This window comes from Lemur catta, chromosome 2 (genome assembly GCF_020740605.2).
Source record: "Lemur catta isolate mLemCat1 chromosome 2, mLemCat1.pri, whole genome shotgun sequence".
Classification (NCBI taxonomy): domain Eukaryota; kingdom Metazoa; phylum Chordata; class Mammalia; order Primates; family Lemuridae; genus Lemur; species Lemur catta.
Window position 1 is genome coordinate 63,154,808 of NC_059129.1, and position 16,314 is coordinate 63,171,121.

Sequence of the window (16,314 nt, forward strand, 5' to 3'; positions counted from 1 at the left end):
ATTGTCTGAATTCCTCATCTCTCAGTAGTAACAAAATACCTATGAAAAGAGACTCCCCCCCACCCCCAGTCTAACCCATAACACACAAACACGAAGAGAAGCTTAAAATAAAATAAAATTACCTCTGAGGCAAAGTTTACCAGAAGAGTTTAGTAAAAGTACCAAAATAGCTGAACTTCAATCTGAGTGGGAAGAAAAAAATTACAGGCTTCACAAACAACCTCTTGCACCCTTTACTTTCTTACCTCATTCACCACTCAACAAAAAGTTCGGAGCTATAACGCCTGCAAAACACTGCATAATAACTCTACTCTCACGTGCAGAGCTCCTGAGAGAAGTTTTTCAGCACATTAAAAAAGTCCTTAATTTGGGTTAAGTACTTTGTAGACCACAAGAATATAATATTGTGTTTGTACTTTCATGACTAAGCCTGTTCAAGCTTAATAAATCCAATATAACAGCCCTTAAATGGCACTGTCTTAAACCACAATTTGTATAAAAGCCTAACATTAACATAAATTCACAGTGGAGACATTCTAAACAACGGAGAATAGCCACCCTCTGCACAATCCATAGCAGGACCCTAAACAGCTGGGAATAATCAGTCCTCTCAAAACAGTCTCTAATTAATTTGTTATAATGATCAACTTAACAACAAGTGGCATCTTTGTGGGGTGCTAGTCAATCCCCCCCAAAGAAAGGCCTAAATGTGATCATTATTAGAAACACTAGTGACCACTCTGAAACAGAACCACAAACTTTTGGCATTGCAGAGTTTCACATTTCCATTAATTACCTGAACCAACTGAAAGCCATTGCAGACTGTGTCCAATATGCCTGCCTGGGCCACTGTTTTTCTGGGCTCTGCTTTCTTTCTTACTGGTGTGAATTTCAGGGAGCACTTCATAGGGATCACCTCCATCTCCTGGTCAGAAAGGGGAGCCTCCACGTCTTTGGATGCTATGTTGAATTCTTCTGAATCATATTGTGTCAAGAGTGACACATTTTCTACTGAACTTGGGCTGCCGCCATCTACATCATTATCCCTCAGATCTGTGTGGGAGAGATCTAAATCCCGAGGTGAATCCTTCCTAAGTTTTCTACTTTGTGCTGTGAGTTGGGATTCTCCTGGTCCATATGTTTTCCCCTCTTCTCCAAGGTTAGAAATATGCTCGTTTTCTCCATTTCTTGACATACTTAATGGATCACACTTAACAGTACTCTCTTTCAAATTATTCTGCAGGCAACAGTTTTCATCATGGATTTCCCTTTGACGATTCACACTTTTCATTTCCTCTAATGGAGAAATATCATGTAAAATCATCTTGAAGTTTTCATCAGGGTGGACACTTCTACATGAAAGCAGTGGGATTTTCTGTTCACTAATGGAATTAACAGAAAAAAATGGCCTATATTGCTCTGTTATATGAATATCTTCAGCAGAAGACAAGCTTCTAATTCGTGACTGGTCTCCAGTTAAAATGCCCGGTTTTTCTTCCCTCTCTGCAGGAGGGCTACATAAACCGGAGTCATCCTCCTCTGAAGTTAGAGAATTAGTACCCCATCTGCACTTGCTGGCCTTGGCAACAGTATCTGACATATCAGTAGGTTCAACAAAAGAGCTTTCACTTTTGTTTGCATAATCCATAAAATTGGCTGGGACAAACATTCGCCATGACCGTCTATGCTCTTTCTTTTCTGCATGAGATTTGGCTTTGGGAAATCCTGTGGTTCGAATGATATCACTATTTAGTTTGAGTGCATCAAAGATCATCTTTTCATCTAGTTTGTTAGCTTCACGACCTCTCACCTCAAATACACTGGAAGAAGTAAGGGCACCATTAGAGCATAAAGAGCTAACATCCAGTGTTCTGTGACTGTAGGGCAAAGTCCGATCTGTAAAATGCCTGGAAGACAGGCTGCCTTTTGAACCAGAGTCTATCTGTTCATTTAGTCTAACAGTATCATAGATTGACCGCTGTGGGACATAACAGTCTTCAATATTTAGGTCCTCCTCTTCTTCACCCTTCCCTACACATGGGGGATTCTGACGTAAACAGTCTGGTCTGCTGAGTGGCTTCCCCATTTTGTAGATAGTTAAAACAAATATTGCCACTCTCGATACAAAAAATAAGAAATAAGATAAAGCATCTTTCAAGAAAGTATACTTCTGAACAGAGTTATGAAGTGTCTTCAGCATAAAGACATATGCTCAAATAATATATGTCATATGAGGTGTTTAAGGTCATCAGCAGTGCATCAGTATAAATGCAACTATCCTTTCACCTGGTTGATTTTAGGACGATTTTAAAAAATAAAGTGCATCAAGAACAGAGAACAGAAATCTCCTTTGTCCACCTCCCCAGACCCCAAAGTTCCCTTTCACACACTCCAAAACACAGAAAAAAAACAAACACACACTTAATAGTGGCTCAAACACTCAGAACATTCCATTGTCAGTCCATTTCCCTTTTTAGTCTAATTTTGCATCTGAGATTTCCAGATTAAAATTTCCAAATGAGCAAGCATTTTAACAGGCTGAATGTTAATTTCAGCAGAGCTCTGGTGAACTGTAATCCACTTAAAGATGGCTTGCAAAACTCCATCTCCTTTATAAATAAACCATGCTTCAGAAACTTAAAAGGCAAACACAGGGACCGTGTAGTGTTCAGATCAAGGCACAGAACAAATCTTCAGAGAAAAATAAGTCTAACGTTGTAAGAAAGTTAAAATTTTCTTTTACTTTTTCTTAGGGGGTGAGTAGCTATAAATAATCTTGATTCAAAAGGCAGGTTTTCTTCCCGTATTAAGCTTCTTCGAGGCAATTCAGAACTACCCAAAGGAAAAAAAAAATATTAGACTTTTGGACAAGCCAGGGCAGTACAATCCAGCAACCGTTTAAAGTAAACAGAAAGCATGGTGTACTATTAAGCTTCCCTTTAAAAAAAAAAGTCATTTCCAAAGATTCTTATCCGATCCTCCTTAAGAAGGCTTACTCCACCTGAAGCAATTGCAGCCACGAAGAGCTCCGCGGTTTCCTCTAAGGCACAGGCAGCGTAATTCACATTCAGATGAAAACCGAGAGACTACACTAGCCTTTGAAACTGACCGACTGCTGCGGCCGCAACTTGGCCTTCGTTTCAGCTGGCGCTGGAGAGAGACAGCGGCGGCGGTGGGGGGCGGCCGAAAGGGAACTCCGGCAGGGAGCTCCTGCGCTGTCCCCGGCTGCTCAGGGCAGCGGGGTCCCCGGCGGGCATCCTCTCCAGCCTGGGCGCTTCCAGCAACGCCCTCTCTCCTCGGGCGACATCTGCTACGTGCCCGGGCCCGCCGGGCGCTCTGGACCCGCGCGGCTCTCTCTTATCACTTCGGTGCTACGCCCTCCGGTGACTTAACTCCGCAGTCATCTTTTCTCTGACTCCTTGCCTCTTGCCCGGAGCCGCCGCCGAGCGGTTTCAGGGGGAGGTACCTCGAAGCCGAAAGGCTGCCGTGCAACAGCCTGGCGGTGACATCAGCGCGAGGCAGGCCGCGTCCGGCAACTGGGGAGAGAGGCAGCCCGGGTTCAGAGACCGCTGCAACCCCACCGCCTGCTTCCACACGGGAAGGGATCCCCAGGGCTGGCGGGGGCAGAACCTGACTCCGGGAGCCCCGCGAGGAAATCATTTTGTCGACGACCGGAGACTGCGCTTATTTGAATACTAAATGGGAAAGGGAGAGCTGCACAGGTCCCTGCGCTCAGTTGAAAGCACACTCCCTTACACTGAAGAATCTCTGTTGTTTAGGCAGCATCTGCGATGCACAGTGCAGACCACTTTGAAGTCGAGAGAGTTTTGTCATTCCCTTTGAAAGTCCAAGTGCAAATCTAACTGTTCTCCAGAGTAAATTATTCCTACCATCGCGGTGCTCTGAGCACTGCTGACATGATGAATATTTGTAGTTCCTAATACCATGCAGTCCTCTTGAGGTTAATGCAAGGCCCAGGCAAAGATCAAGGGTAGTAACTCACTGGGGATATTTAATAAACAAAATCACATCCACAATGTTTACCTATTGAACCAACACCCTTTAAAAAATAGTTTGGAAATAAACTCAGTAAGCCAACTCTTAGCCTTTGTAGGAGAAATTAATAGCTTTATTTAAATAAAATCTATCCATTCTTTATTTTTATGAAATAAGCAACATTGCCAGAGTAGCAGGCAGGGTTACAAATGAAGGTAGTCTTTTTTTCAATCTCACAAAAGGATCGTTTGAACAAGAACCAAACTGTGCTGACCCCAAATGAAGAAGGCAATTCTAGTCAAAACAATCTTATACTTTCTCTGATCATTTTACATAAAAGATGTGGGAGGAAACTTCTGTACCTTTAATGAGAAAACATTATCTCAAAATTATTTTTATAAACCTAAGAGCTACACCTTCAAAAGAAAAATCTTTTCATAAGCAGAACTCTTTATAGGTAATTCATCCATTTAGCAATCGTTAGATGCAACTCAGTAAGTGGCCATCATTAAGTTGAAAAATATATATACACATATAGTGTGTATATATTATTTATATATATATGGCTAGGTATAAAAAAAAGATATAAAACTACCCATCAACACCACAGTATCAATGCTCATTTTTCATGGTCAAGAAGTGAAATATTTCAACAAGTACTTGATTCTGTGGTGTTTGAGCACATAGGCTGTAATGAGGCACTGATACTACAGGAAAGAAAAACATGCACATAGTGGCTATGCTTGAGCTATGCTTGAGTAAGTACTAGGCTGGGAAGTAGTAGAGACCAGGGGTCATATTCCCCAGCTGCCACTATCTTGACATGTAAACCTAGAAAGCCACTTATTCATGGTGATATTAATAATAAAGTTTCCATGAAATCTGTATGAGTGCCTTTCTCTGAACATGTGAAGATCTTTACAGAACTCTTCGTGAGAAAGAATGGCTCTAATTCAATCCACTGTAGACTCTAACTCTGAATCATTAACACAATATTATTCTAGCCTTATGAAAAGCTACGAAGAGCCACATGTAACCTCATATTTGAGGTGGGCAGTACGTTTTTTAAACTGCATGGATAATCCATTCATAAATTCAACATTCAACCAATAGTGCTCACTATCTGCCAAACACCATGGTAAGCACTGGGAGAATGATGGTGCACAGAGAGACAGCCACCACTGTCCTTACACAACTCACAGTAGAGTGGGGGTGTGAACGAGAAAATGGGCACAGTGCAGTCTGGAAGTGAGGAGTGCTCTGGAAAAAGGTTGATTATAATCATTTGCATATATGCCATTTATTTTACAACTGAATTCTTAGTTTATTAAACTGATTTCAACTTATATTCTGATTCAAGTTCAAATGTATGCTATTATATTGGAATTTATGATGATAATGTACATGTATCTTTGTTACTTGAAATCACATTCCAAAGTCTTATCTGGATAACATACAAGGACTTATATACAGAGCAGAACTGAATTGGTTTATCTTTTCCTCCTAAATTTGGTTTATACAGCTACTATAAATGTCATAGTCTCTAATATTAATAAAATCAAAATATATTAAACTCTGTTAAATATTAATCATATCCAAATCTCTCACTTTTCCCAATGAGAGAAATATAACATGAATATGAGCAAAGTTTTCCTGAAAAATAGCCAACATTATTATTTCATATATACAGAAGTCATAACGCTAAATGTTTTCAAAATGTAATTTTACTTACTTTACATAGCCTACTAGATACAGTTCAGCTAAATTATCTACTAAAGCAGATGATTTGGGAAAAGAGTACAAATACTAACTGAATTATAAGCAAAGTAATACCAATTTCTCATTTTATATTCTTAAAGTTTAATTAAATCTTTAAAAAGGAAAGTTCCTGAAAAATCTGACCACTAAGTGCAACAATCCACTTCACAGAAAAATTAAAGACTAATTCTATCAATTAAAACCTGGATTTTTTAGAGTTGAAAGACTGGAGGTATTAAGTTCAACATGCGGTTAAGTGGCAAATGTCTGTGTAAATAAATGCAGTATTAACCATGAAAACTAACAGAAGTACCTTCCTGGCCCAATATCTCTTAAAATCTGGATTAGAAGTCAAAAAAGAAATATGTGTTTTGTGCCACAAGTACATAAACAGGCCATAAGAGCAACAATTTCTATTGTTCTTTCTAAAATAGATAAGCTATTGGCTAATGAAAACTAAAAGCACCCCTTATTTTTACTTTTCAAACTGATAAACTTCCTCACATAAATGACTAGAGGGTTTTTAAGGATATTCATCAGGTGAATATGTAATAGCTATTTATATCACAGAAATATAGTTTATATTTAAAAGAAAGTAGAATATTCAGACACCACCACAAAAGTAAACAAATTTAGAAACATTTAATAGATTCAGTAACATTCTGATGGGACTTTATCTTGGTGTGAAGTTAGTATCTTTATTCTTCCTGTAAGTTACTACAATACTAAGACTATGCCTTTCCCGAATCTTCAGTGAGGTTTTCAGGTGACAGTGGATAAAAAGTATTATGTGTAACAGAAGATGATTCTATATATAAACCTTATTAATTGAAATATATACATATTTCGTGTATTTTAATACAGGTATATAATGTCTAAAAGTTCAGATTTTTTTTTTTAAAAGCCATCCAGCAAGCAAAACAAATGCACACATTACTGACCCCAGGCGATTTCCTTCAGAGAAACAAAAACCAAACAAAATCTAAAAAATACTTTTCATATTAAAACACTGACAAAAGACATAAACTAATCTTGAAATTAAGACAATTAAAATATCAGAAATAGGACATGTGAGTACAGATATTTTGGAGGTATCGCAATTCTTAAGCAGCTCCCAAAGATTTTCACTTAATTTACAATAGCAACATTTACCTCTCCTATGCTGATATTTAATGAACGATAAGAGACTGAGATAAACATTTAAAAAGTAACATTTACTTGACAAGTCAAATTTTCTTATCAAGAAGCCAATGTATAATTTCATACTACAAAGCAAATTCTTGTATCTCTCTCTCTCACATACACAAACACACCTTTAAGCAACTTTCCACATTAGTAAAACAAATTATAGAAGTGTCCTTTCATCTAAGGGAGGCCTATGATAATGACAGTAGAAACTACATTTTGGCTCTTTTTTTTTTTTTTGGACCACTTTAAAATGGTAGGCCGGGCGCAGTGGCTCACGCCTGTAATCCTAGCACTCTGGGAGGCCGAGGCGGGTGGATCGCTTGAGGTCAGGAGTTCCAGACCAGCCTGAGCAAGAGCGAGACCCTGTCTCTACTAAAAATAGAAAGAAATTATCTGGCCAAATAAAATATATATAGAAAAAATTAGCCGGGCATGGTGGCACATGCCTGTAGTCCCAGCTACTCGGAAGGCTGAGGCAGGAGGCTCGCTTAAGCCCAGGAGTTTGAGGTTGCTGTGAGCTAGGCTGACGCCACGGCACTCACTCTATCCAGGGCAACAAAGTGACACTCTGTCTCAAAAAAATAAAATAAAATAAAATAAAATAAAATAAAATAAAATAAAATAAAATAAAATAAAATAAAATAAAATAAAATAAAATAAAATAAAATAAAATAAAATAAAATAAAATGGTGATATAGGTTTATCCAGTTAAAAGCAAAACAATACAACAACTACCAAAATATTCTATGTTATAAAAAATCTCTGGCTAGAACTATCTTCAAAAGAACCTACTTTAGGCTGGGCGCGGTGGCTCACGCCTGTAATCCTAGCACTCTGGGAGGCCGAGGCGGGAGGATCGCTCGAGGTCAGGAGTTCAAGACCAGCCTCAGCAAGAGCGAGACCCCGACTCTACTAAAAAAAATAGAAAAAAATTATCTGGCCAACTAAAAATATATATATAGAAAAAAATTAGCCGGGCATGGTGGCGCATGCCTGTAGTCCCAGCTACTCGGGAGGCTGAGGCAGTGGGATTGCTTGAGCCCAGGAGTCTGAGGTTGCTGTGAGCTAGGCTGACGCCACGGCACTCACTCTAGCCCGGGCAACATAGCGAGACTCTGTCTCAAAAAAAAAACAAAAAAGAACCTACTTTAATTCTCCAATCTTAAATGAAGCAACAGAAGTTAAGAGGGGCTAAGTGACATAAAGGGTCACAGCATTAGTCAGCAGCAAAACTGGAAAGAGAACCCATGTTGCCAAGTTCTCTTTTGACAATCCTTTCAGAGAAGTATGGTACATTCCTTGCGTAATGTAGCAAAGAGGGCATCCATCTGTTATGCCTAGTTTGTGTGGGTGAGGATATGAGGTATTAATAATACTACACAGCAGATCAGCTCCAACTCTTAACAGCTAGGTGTGGTCTCTGTTTTGGCAGGGTTTCTCTCTTGCCCAGCAGATGGGGTATTCTTTCTTCCTAAAAATCTTAAATGTCACTTTGACGTGGGTTGTTAAATAATGTGACCTTCCCATAAAAGCCCATGCATCTAGTTACAGTTTCTATAGTGAAAATGTTTTTACCTTTAAAAATACCAGAGGAAGGGATCATGCAACCTCTTTGCTAATGTAATCTCATTAACAAAAATCCAGTCTATTAAGAAATTTTCCCTAACAAAAACCTCTTCTGCAACAGTTTTATCTAATTTCCCTGTTCTCAACAAAAATGGAGAACAATTCGTCACTGACCTCTATATAACAACATGAATATACTTAAAAACTATTAAAATATTCTTTGAATAGTTTAATTTTATCTTTAAAACTATGGGGACATCACAGAGGTTGTTTTTGGATAATTTAATAAATACCTTAATGAGAAATTTGTGTTCAAACCACCTGGCTTCTTTAGCCCCATGATACTTGGCATTTTAGCTTACCCAATATTCAAGTAATGATACCTAGATTAAACAATGCGTTCACCTGGACCAGAGAAAATTTATTACAGTATAATTAGGCATGTGTTCTGGTTCTTGTCTCTGGTTTCAACTTGGCTTAAAAATCCTCTGCTCTATGTAATATGTAATGCTATAATGCTATCTCCATTGTGGAAATAAAAAGAAATCTTCAGTTCAGAAAGACTTGTACTGGAGATGTGTTCATTTGTGGGGACAAAATGAATTATAATTGGGGCAGGAACAGAGAGGCCAGAAATAAACAGTAAGCAGGTTCTGAGGTAAGACTTTTTTTAACCTACATAGCCTACATAGAGGTGGGGAGGGGAACAGATTTAGCTAGGATGTGACTGTATATATTCACTAAAACATCAAGGTTCTTTGATCTTTATTGAAATTAAATCAATTCAATATGGTGATAATCATTCCTTCATGATGATCAGAAGACCTGATTGGCTGTTAATGACATCATGGAAATTACTGGGATGTGTCCCTGTACACATGTCTTTGATAAATAAAAACGTGGAAATATTAATGTTACTTAATAATGTACTTTAGATTTGAATTTAATCTTGAACTAAGAGTCTGCAAACAGGAGGCAGGGATAGGGAGAACAACAAAGGGGCTTTTTTCTCTCCTGCCTGGAGATATACACAATCGCTCTGCTAATCAATCTACCAATTTATAATAGTATACATAGAATTTAATTGTAATTAAATTACAACTAGAGAAGTATAAGTAGAAAAATGGTTCTCTGACTTACCAACAGGATAGAAAACACCTCACTCTTCAGACATATTAGTACAATGATTAGTATTTAGAAATAGGAAAACGTATGGAACAACAGAACTTATACAACCAAAATAGCTAAAAAACTTGAAAGCTAACTAACACAAAAGGTAACACCAATCTATTTTCAAAATTTTAGAATAGTTTTCACCGAGAATGAGGACATTTGGTTCAGAATAGCATTTGTTTTTAATCATTATGCTAGGGTTGGTATCTTAAACATGAATTTTGTCCTTTCAAGGAAACCTGAAGTAAATATTAATAGCTATTTCTTAGGTTAAATTTTAGGGGAAAAAAATGGACTCAGGGAAGTCTGTCCTACCTGGTTTAAATAATCTATTAAGCTCCCACTGAGTATAAAGCACCCCCTACTGAGTAACTGGGAAAGAGCTATTATTAAGTTTCAGTCCTGCTCAGAAGGCAGTTTATTTTGTATTAAAAAAAAAACTATTATAGGATTTTATCTGTCACATTAGGTTAAACTAAAGCTACCAGATAGATTAACGTCAAACTGGATTATATTTCAAAGTCGATAATGAAAATAAACCCTTCTCTCTTCTGTTACATTTTTAGAAATTACAACTAGTTTTTTCACTTTTTCACTCAAATTATTCCACTTAAAAAATAAAAAAAAATCTTTCTCAATATTATATTTTTAGTTTAACAAAAGTCTAAGGCCCAACAAAAACTAAATTAAGTTCTGAATGGTAAACAACTTAATTTACTGCTTTAATCAAGAAAGATACAATCACTAAGACAATGAAATGTTTGGTTCTGTCCCAGTACTGGCAGTATGGTAATCACTATCATCATCATCCTCACCTTCATCATCATCATCATCACCACAGCATCCACATAACATCAGTTTCTAAGACAGTTCTACACACGTTTGTCTGAAATTTCTCATAGCAGCCAGTTTTACAGAACACCTTCCTTAAGCGAGTGTTACTGGCATTTTAGATTAAAGTGAACACTGGCTGGTTATTCAGGCTGCCCAAATCAGGCTACGGCAATGATGATTTGAAAATTCCCCAGAGAAAATATCAGAAGTGAAACATGATGAATAAAGTTGACACAAAGCATTGCATTATTTCCATCAAAACATTCAGGTTCTGACGCTTACTACCTGTGACACCCTGGGCAAGTCACTTACTCTCCCAGGGCCTTGGCTTTTTCACACTAAGTTGGGGACTAATAATAGCAACTACTTCTTATGACTGTTAACTATATTAAAGCCAGAGAGTTTAAAATAGTGCCTGACACATAGTAGGCCCACAATAAATATTAATTGTTGTAATCACTATTTTTTAGAATAGATACACAAATAAATAGAATTACTGGTTGTATAAGCTACCATCTTTATTTACCATCATATTCTTGTTCTTTTTTTTTTTACCTATGGCACTGGACTATATTACATGCAGATTTGTCCACTGGAAAAAAAGTTGTTTTTAAGTCGCTGGGTTTCCAGACACTCAAAGTATGTCATGATATTCTTTATTGCTGAACTTCAATGAAATCAATTAACTCCTTCTAAATAATCAGAGTAACAAACAAACACAGCATGCTAAGTGACTTCTTTTAGGAGAAATGATCACTCTGTTTGTCTTCATAATCAAATAAGACAATTTCTGTAGCTATTAATGGTGATGTTGCTTATTTGGTGCTTTTTATAACAGTTTGCAAAACACTTCCAATGCAATGGTGAGAAAGCTCCTCCTAGCTCTTGCTTTCTCTTACTTTCAACACTCCACATGAAGAACCACACTTTCTTCACTATACTCATGCTTGTGAACACAAAGGGGAAAGCATCCACAAGCAACAGCATCAACATTAATACTTTTCCCCATTTTCTTACAAGTAGTTGAAGCAGTGAAGAGAAATAAAGGCCTACTCTTTTCTCCACACAAATTCACAGAAAACTAGAGAAATCATAATGTTTCATAAAAGCACTTAACATGGTTAAATTTCATTAGTACAAAGACTGCTTGATTACTGTCATTTAAGCTTTAAAGGTTTGTCAGGGTTCCATAGAAAATTTCAAACTTTATTGATGAAGGAAGAGTCACTCACAAGATCTCTCTGTCTTTGAAGCAGCAATTGCCTCAGAACTACATTCTTCTAATAAAGGATTTGCTCAAAAATCTTTATTTTGCAAGTCAAAAATATGAAAATTTAACAGTAATGAAGGAAGTAAGATCAAAGGTAAGGTAGTTTGCTTCACCTTCAAAAATTAAGATCTAGGCTGGGCATGGTGGCTCATGCCTATAATTCCAGCATTCTGGGAGGCCAAAGCAGGAGAATCGCTTGAGGTCAGGAATTTGAGACTAGCCTAAGCAAGAGGGAGATTCTGTCTCTACCAAAAATAGAAAAAATTAGCCAGGCATGGTGGCTGGCACCTGAAATCCCAGCTACTTTAGGAGGCTGAGGCAAGAGCATCACTTGAGCCCAGGAGTTTAAGGTCGCAGTGAGCTATGATGACGCAACTGCACTCTACCCAGGGCAACAGAGTGAGACTGTGTCTCAAAAAAAAAAAAAAAAAAATCAAGATCTAAAGAATCAGATTTTTTAGCCTTGAAGGAAATAGGCTTCAAAGACATTTAATAATTATGAAATAACCATAACAATAACAATAATACCAAGAAAAAGAAGTTATTTTTCAAAATTCAGTCACCTAAATAACATTATTAAAGATGAACAAAGCAAACAGTATATCAAATATAACAGCATAAAATTTGGAAGTCCATTTGATTTATATTCATTTTTCATGGAAACAGTTTGTATAGTTTTACTGATTCTGTTTTTATTTGGTCTTAGTTTATCCTTTATGTGCTAATGGTACAATATACTTTCATCAGTAAAACACACCTCATACAACAAAACAGGGGCCTTGGCAACCCCGAAGGTTTATTATACCAGTCCTATGTAGCAAATAGAACCCTCTTGATACTGAGGACCCTCTGTTTCTACAGATGAACCTATCTTTTTCTTCTGTAGAGATGCAACTTCTGCTCTCACTATCATAAATAAGGCCAAATCCAATGACACTGAAACTGGCCCACCATTTTGATCTAATGCTCCATTCATTAAGTGTTACTGAGCGGTATCAAGTGGCAGCCATTTCTTGGCAGTGAGAAGTTTATATAAGCCAATCAAAAATAATTTACTCCTAATACTCTAGTGCATGAGCCCAAGATCTTTGTTTTGTGAAACCAGGATTACAACATGGAACTCCACACTGCCTTTAAAAATATGAGCTTTTAGAAGAAAAAAGTTTGTAGAAGAAATTAAATTAAGAAGGATGAGAAGACTCCAGAAACTAGAGAAAGGGCAGGAAAAGATAATAATAATTCATGATTTAACACATTGACTGCCATGAAAGTTGTATTTAATTCACTCTAGTTTTGACCCTTGGGCCATGTGAAGCATATATAAAATCTTACTTGTTGACATTCTTATTGTTACAATTAATATTGACAATTTAATTCTAAAAACATGGATTAAATGAAGTCAATAAATTTTGTTTTTCTATTTACATTTACCTTTAAATTACACTCGAAGTTTTTATTCCATTTTTGTCGTAATAAAACACTTTGGCCCCGGGGAAAAGTTTCTGATTTTTTTATGTGGCAGTCGATGTGTTTTAAAAATGCTGGGAGAAGAACATCTGCTGCAGTGGTCAAAGCACAGCTCTGGTCACTACAGCTGGCGGTCGTGAATGACATCAGACACAGACTCCGTGATGTCAGTTTCAGGCTTGCCTGGAACCTTATCAAGCACCCTTCTGACCTCATGATGTTATCTCAGGCCTTATCCCATGAGGCTGAAATCACCCAGTAAGCCTGAAACTGCCCCACATCTCTGGATGTTACCCCCTATATGCTCATTCAGGCTCAAATACTGTGTGACGGTATATTAGAAGTTTCTACAAAATACGCAGTCTCCTTCCTATACAATTAGAAATTTCTTTTACAATAAAAGCACTTGGTTAAAAACGAAGAATTACCTACCTTGAAGACATCAAGCTGTTGATTAATTGTCTCCGTTTCCATACCAACGGGCCCTTGTGACTCTTCATGTTCTTCAGCTTTCTGAAGCAGAGTAGAAAAGTCTTTCAATTTGCTGTAGAATTCTTCAAGACGCTCAATTGTCCCTTCAACCTGCTCTTCCCTGGCTTGGGCTCGGTCCAGTAACTTGTTGCATTGTTTGCTTAAAGCCTCCAAGTCCCTTTTGATTCCAACGAGGTCAGGAGATGTTTCTTCTGTGGCCAGCATCATCTTGCAGGTTTTATTGGCATTGTCGTTGCTTGCTATGAGGGCTTCTAGTTTCTTCAGAAAAGCTTTTATAGCCTCCTTTTGCTTTTGCAATGTTTCTACATCTCTCCCTACTGGAGCCATGCTATCTAGTTCATCATCAAACTCTGCAAACTGAGAAAACATTTCTCGGATGGTATTCTGGAAATGCCCAATGCCTTGAAGTTTGGTTTCTAAGAATGAACACTTTTCATCAACCTGCTGACTTACTGCATTATGCTCTTGAGCTAAAGTTTCTGCTTGTAATAAAATATCAGAGGTTCCCTTTGAGTCTGAGGTTTCCACCACAAGGTCCTGTGCGAGTCTTTTGGCCAAATCTACCTGAGGCTTCAAGGTCTGCAGTGATTTCTGCTGAGTCTGCAACATGGTCAGGTTTTTGTTACTGTAAGCCTGGGGGCCTAGGGAATCATGGATGTCCAGCTGTTCCTTTGCACACTGAAGCTGCCTTTGAGCCTCTTTGGAAACTTCCTGAAATTCCTTAAACTTCTGAGCCATATTCTCCAGAGAGAATTTCTTACTGTGAAGTTGTTCAGTGACCATGTCTACCTTCTGGATCAGTGATTTATTCTCATCTGTAACAACCTCTTTGTCTATCTCACAGACACTGAGCAAGCTATTGGCTGTGTTGTTCAGTAATTCTACCATACCAAAGTGTTGGTCCATTTCCTTCTGCAGAGACTTTAACTTGGCAATAGAATTCTCCGTTTCAGCAGGATCCAAGCAAAATTTTATTTCCTCCAGGTCGTTCTGACATTTGTCTATCCATGGCCGGAGAGTCTCCACATGCTCTTTATACTTGAGGGCTTTTTCCAATGAATCTTTTAACTTGTCTTCTCTTTCTTTCACCTGCTTATTAAATCCATCCCAGTTGGTTTTAATCGTGTTAAGCTGTAACTGTAAGGCTGCCTTCTCAGACCCTTGTGTTTTTAATAACAGATTTTCACCTTCTGCAATGGTTTTTTCATAAATATTAGACTGGGCCGTCAAGGTTTTACTAAAGTCTTTCTGATCTCTGATTAATGACTCTAAGACATCAAGTTTGGCTGATATTGGACGAGACTTGTTTTGCTCCTCTTTCTTCGTATCCAGCCAAGCCTGAAAATCTCTGGACATTTGCTGAAATTGATGAGAGCTTGCACAGGCTGACTGAAGGTGCTGGACGTGGTTCTCTAAAAATGAAATTACAGACATGTTCATTTTACATCAAAATGTTAATCTAATCTATGAAAAATCAAAAGAAAAATCTCTAAATGAATGTCTGGAATTATCTAAAAGCAAGGGCTTTTACCACTGACTATAGGAACTACAAGTGTGCTTAAGTCATTGACAAAGGGGAAAAAGAAGCAAGAGGCAGGCACAACAAAAAGAAAAGAGACAAGTCAAGAAGCAGGAAACAGAAGAGAGGGGAAAACAAAGACTATGGGAATAAGTAAAAATGCATAAAGGTGCAGGGTGCAGTCACATCACATATAGCCTGCTGTGCTAGTATCTTCTCCACTCCAGTGTGAGAAAGTGACAACTACAAAGTTCTAGGTTATATTGATAAGTAATCCATTTCTTATCAAATAGGACTTTTTCACTTCTATGACTTTTACACACCACGGAGGCCACATAATGTAGCATATAAGAACTGCATGAGTTTGTATCCTGGCTTCACCTCTTCAGAGCTGGAAGACCCTGGGCAAATGACTAAAGCTCTTAGGCTCATTTCCCCAATTGTAAACTAGCAATGTTAACAGTAGCTGTTTGGAGGATTAAATGAAAAGTTCTTAGCTTAATGGCTATCACGTGAAAGTGTTCATACATTACAAATAATAATGATAATAACCTATCATTTTTTATTATCAATATCATGTTAAACAAAGATGTATGAAATAGTTGCTGTGATCAATAAACAAATCCAATCCATCAAAAAACATACATTGAATATTTACTAGGTACATGGCCTAGACACTAGTGTTACTTTTTCTTTTTTTTTTTTTTGAGACAGAGTCTTGCTCTGTTACCTGGGCTAGAGTGAGTGCTGTGGCGCCAGCCTAGCTCACAGCAACCTCAAACTCCTGGGCTCAAGTGATCCTCCTGCCTCAGCCTCCCGAGTAGCTGGGACTACAGGCATGCGCCACCATGCCCGGATAATTTTTTCTATATATATTTTTAGTTGGCCAGATAATTTCTTTATATTTTTAGTAGAGACAGGGTCTCGCTCTTGCTCAGGCTGGTCTCAAACTTCTGACCTCAAGCGATCCTCCCGCCTCGGCCTCCCAGAGTGCTAGGATTACAGGTGAGCCACCGCGCCCGGCCTAGTGTTACTTTTTGAACAGAACAAA

At 37.9% G+C, this 16,314-nt stretch overlaps 1 protein-coding gene across 3 annotated transcripts in view; it reads right to left on the reverse strand.

Moving 5' to 3' along the window:
- DST (dystonin) overlaps window positions 1-16,314 on the reverse strand; it is a 441,573-nt gene that overhangs the window by 80,670 nt on the left and 344,589 nt on the right. For all 3 annotated transcript variants that reach the window (XM_045543787.1, XM_045543786.1, XM_045543784.1), the window contains one exon: window positions 13,685-15,156. In XM_045543787.1, coding sequence (XP_045399743.1) covers window positions 13,685-15,156 — 1,472 coding nt within the window. The remainder of the gene's footprint in view (window positions 1-13,684; window positions 15,157-16,314) is intronic.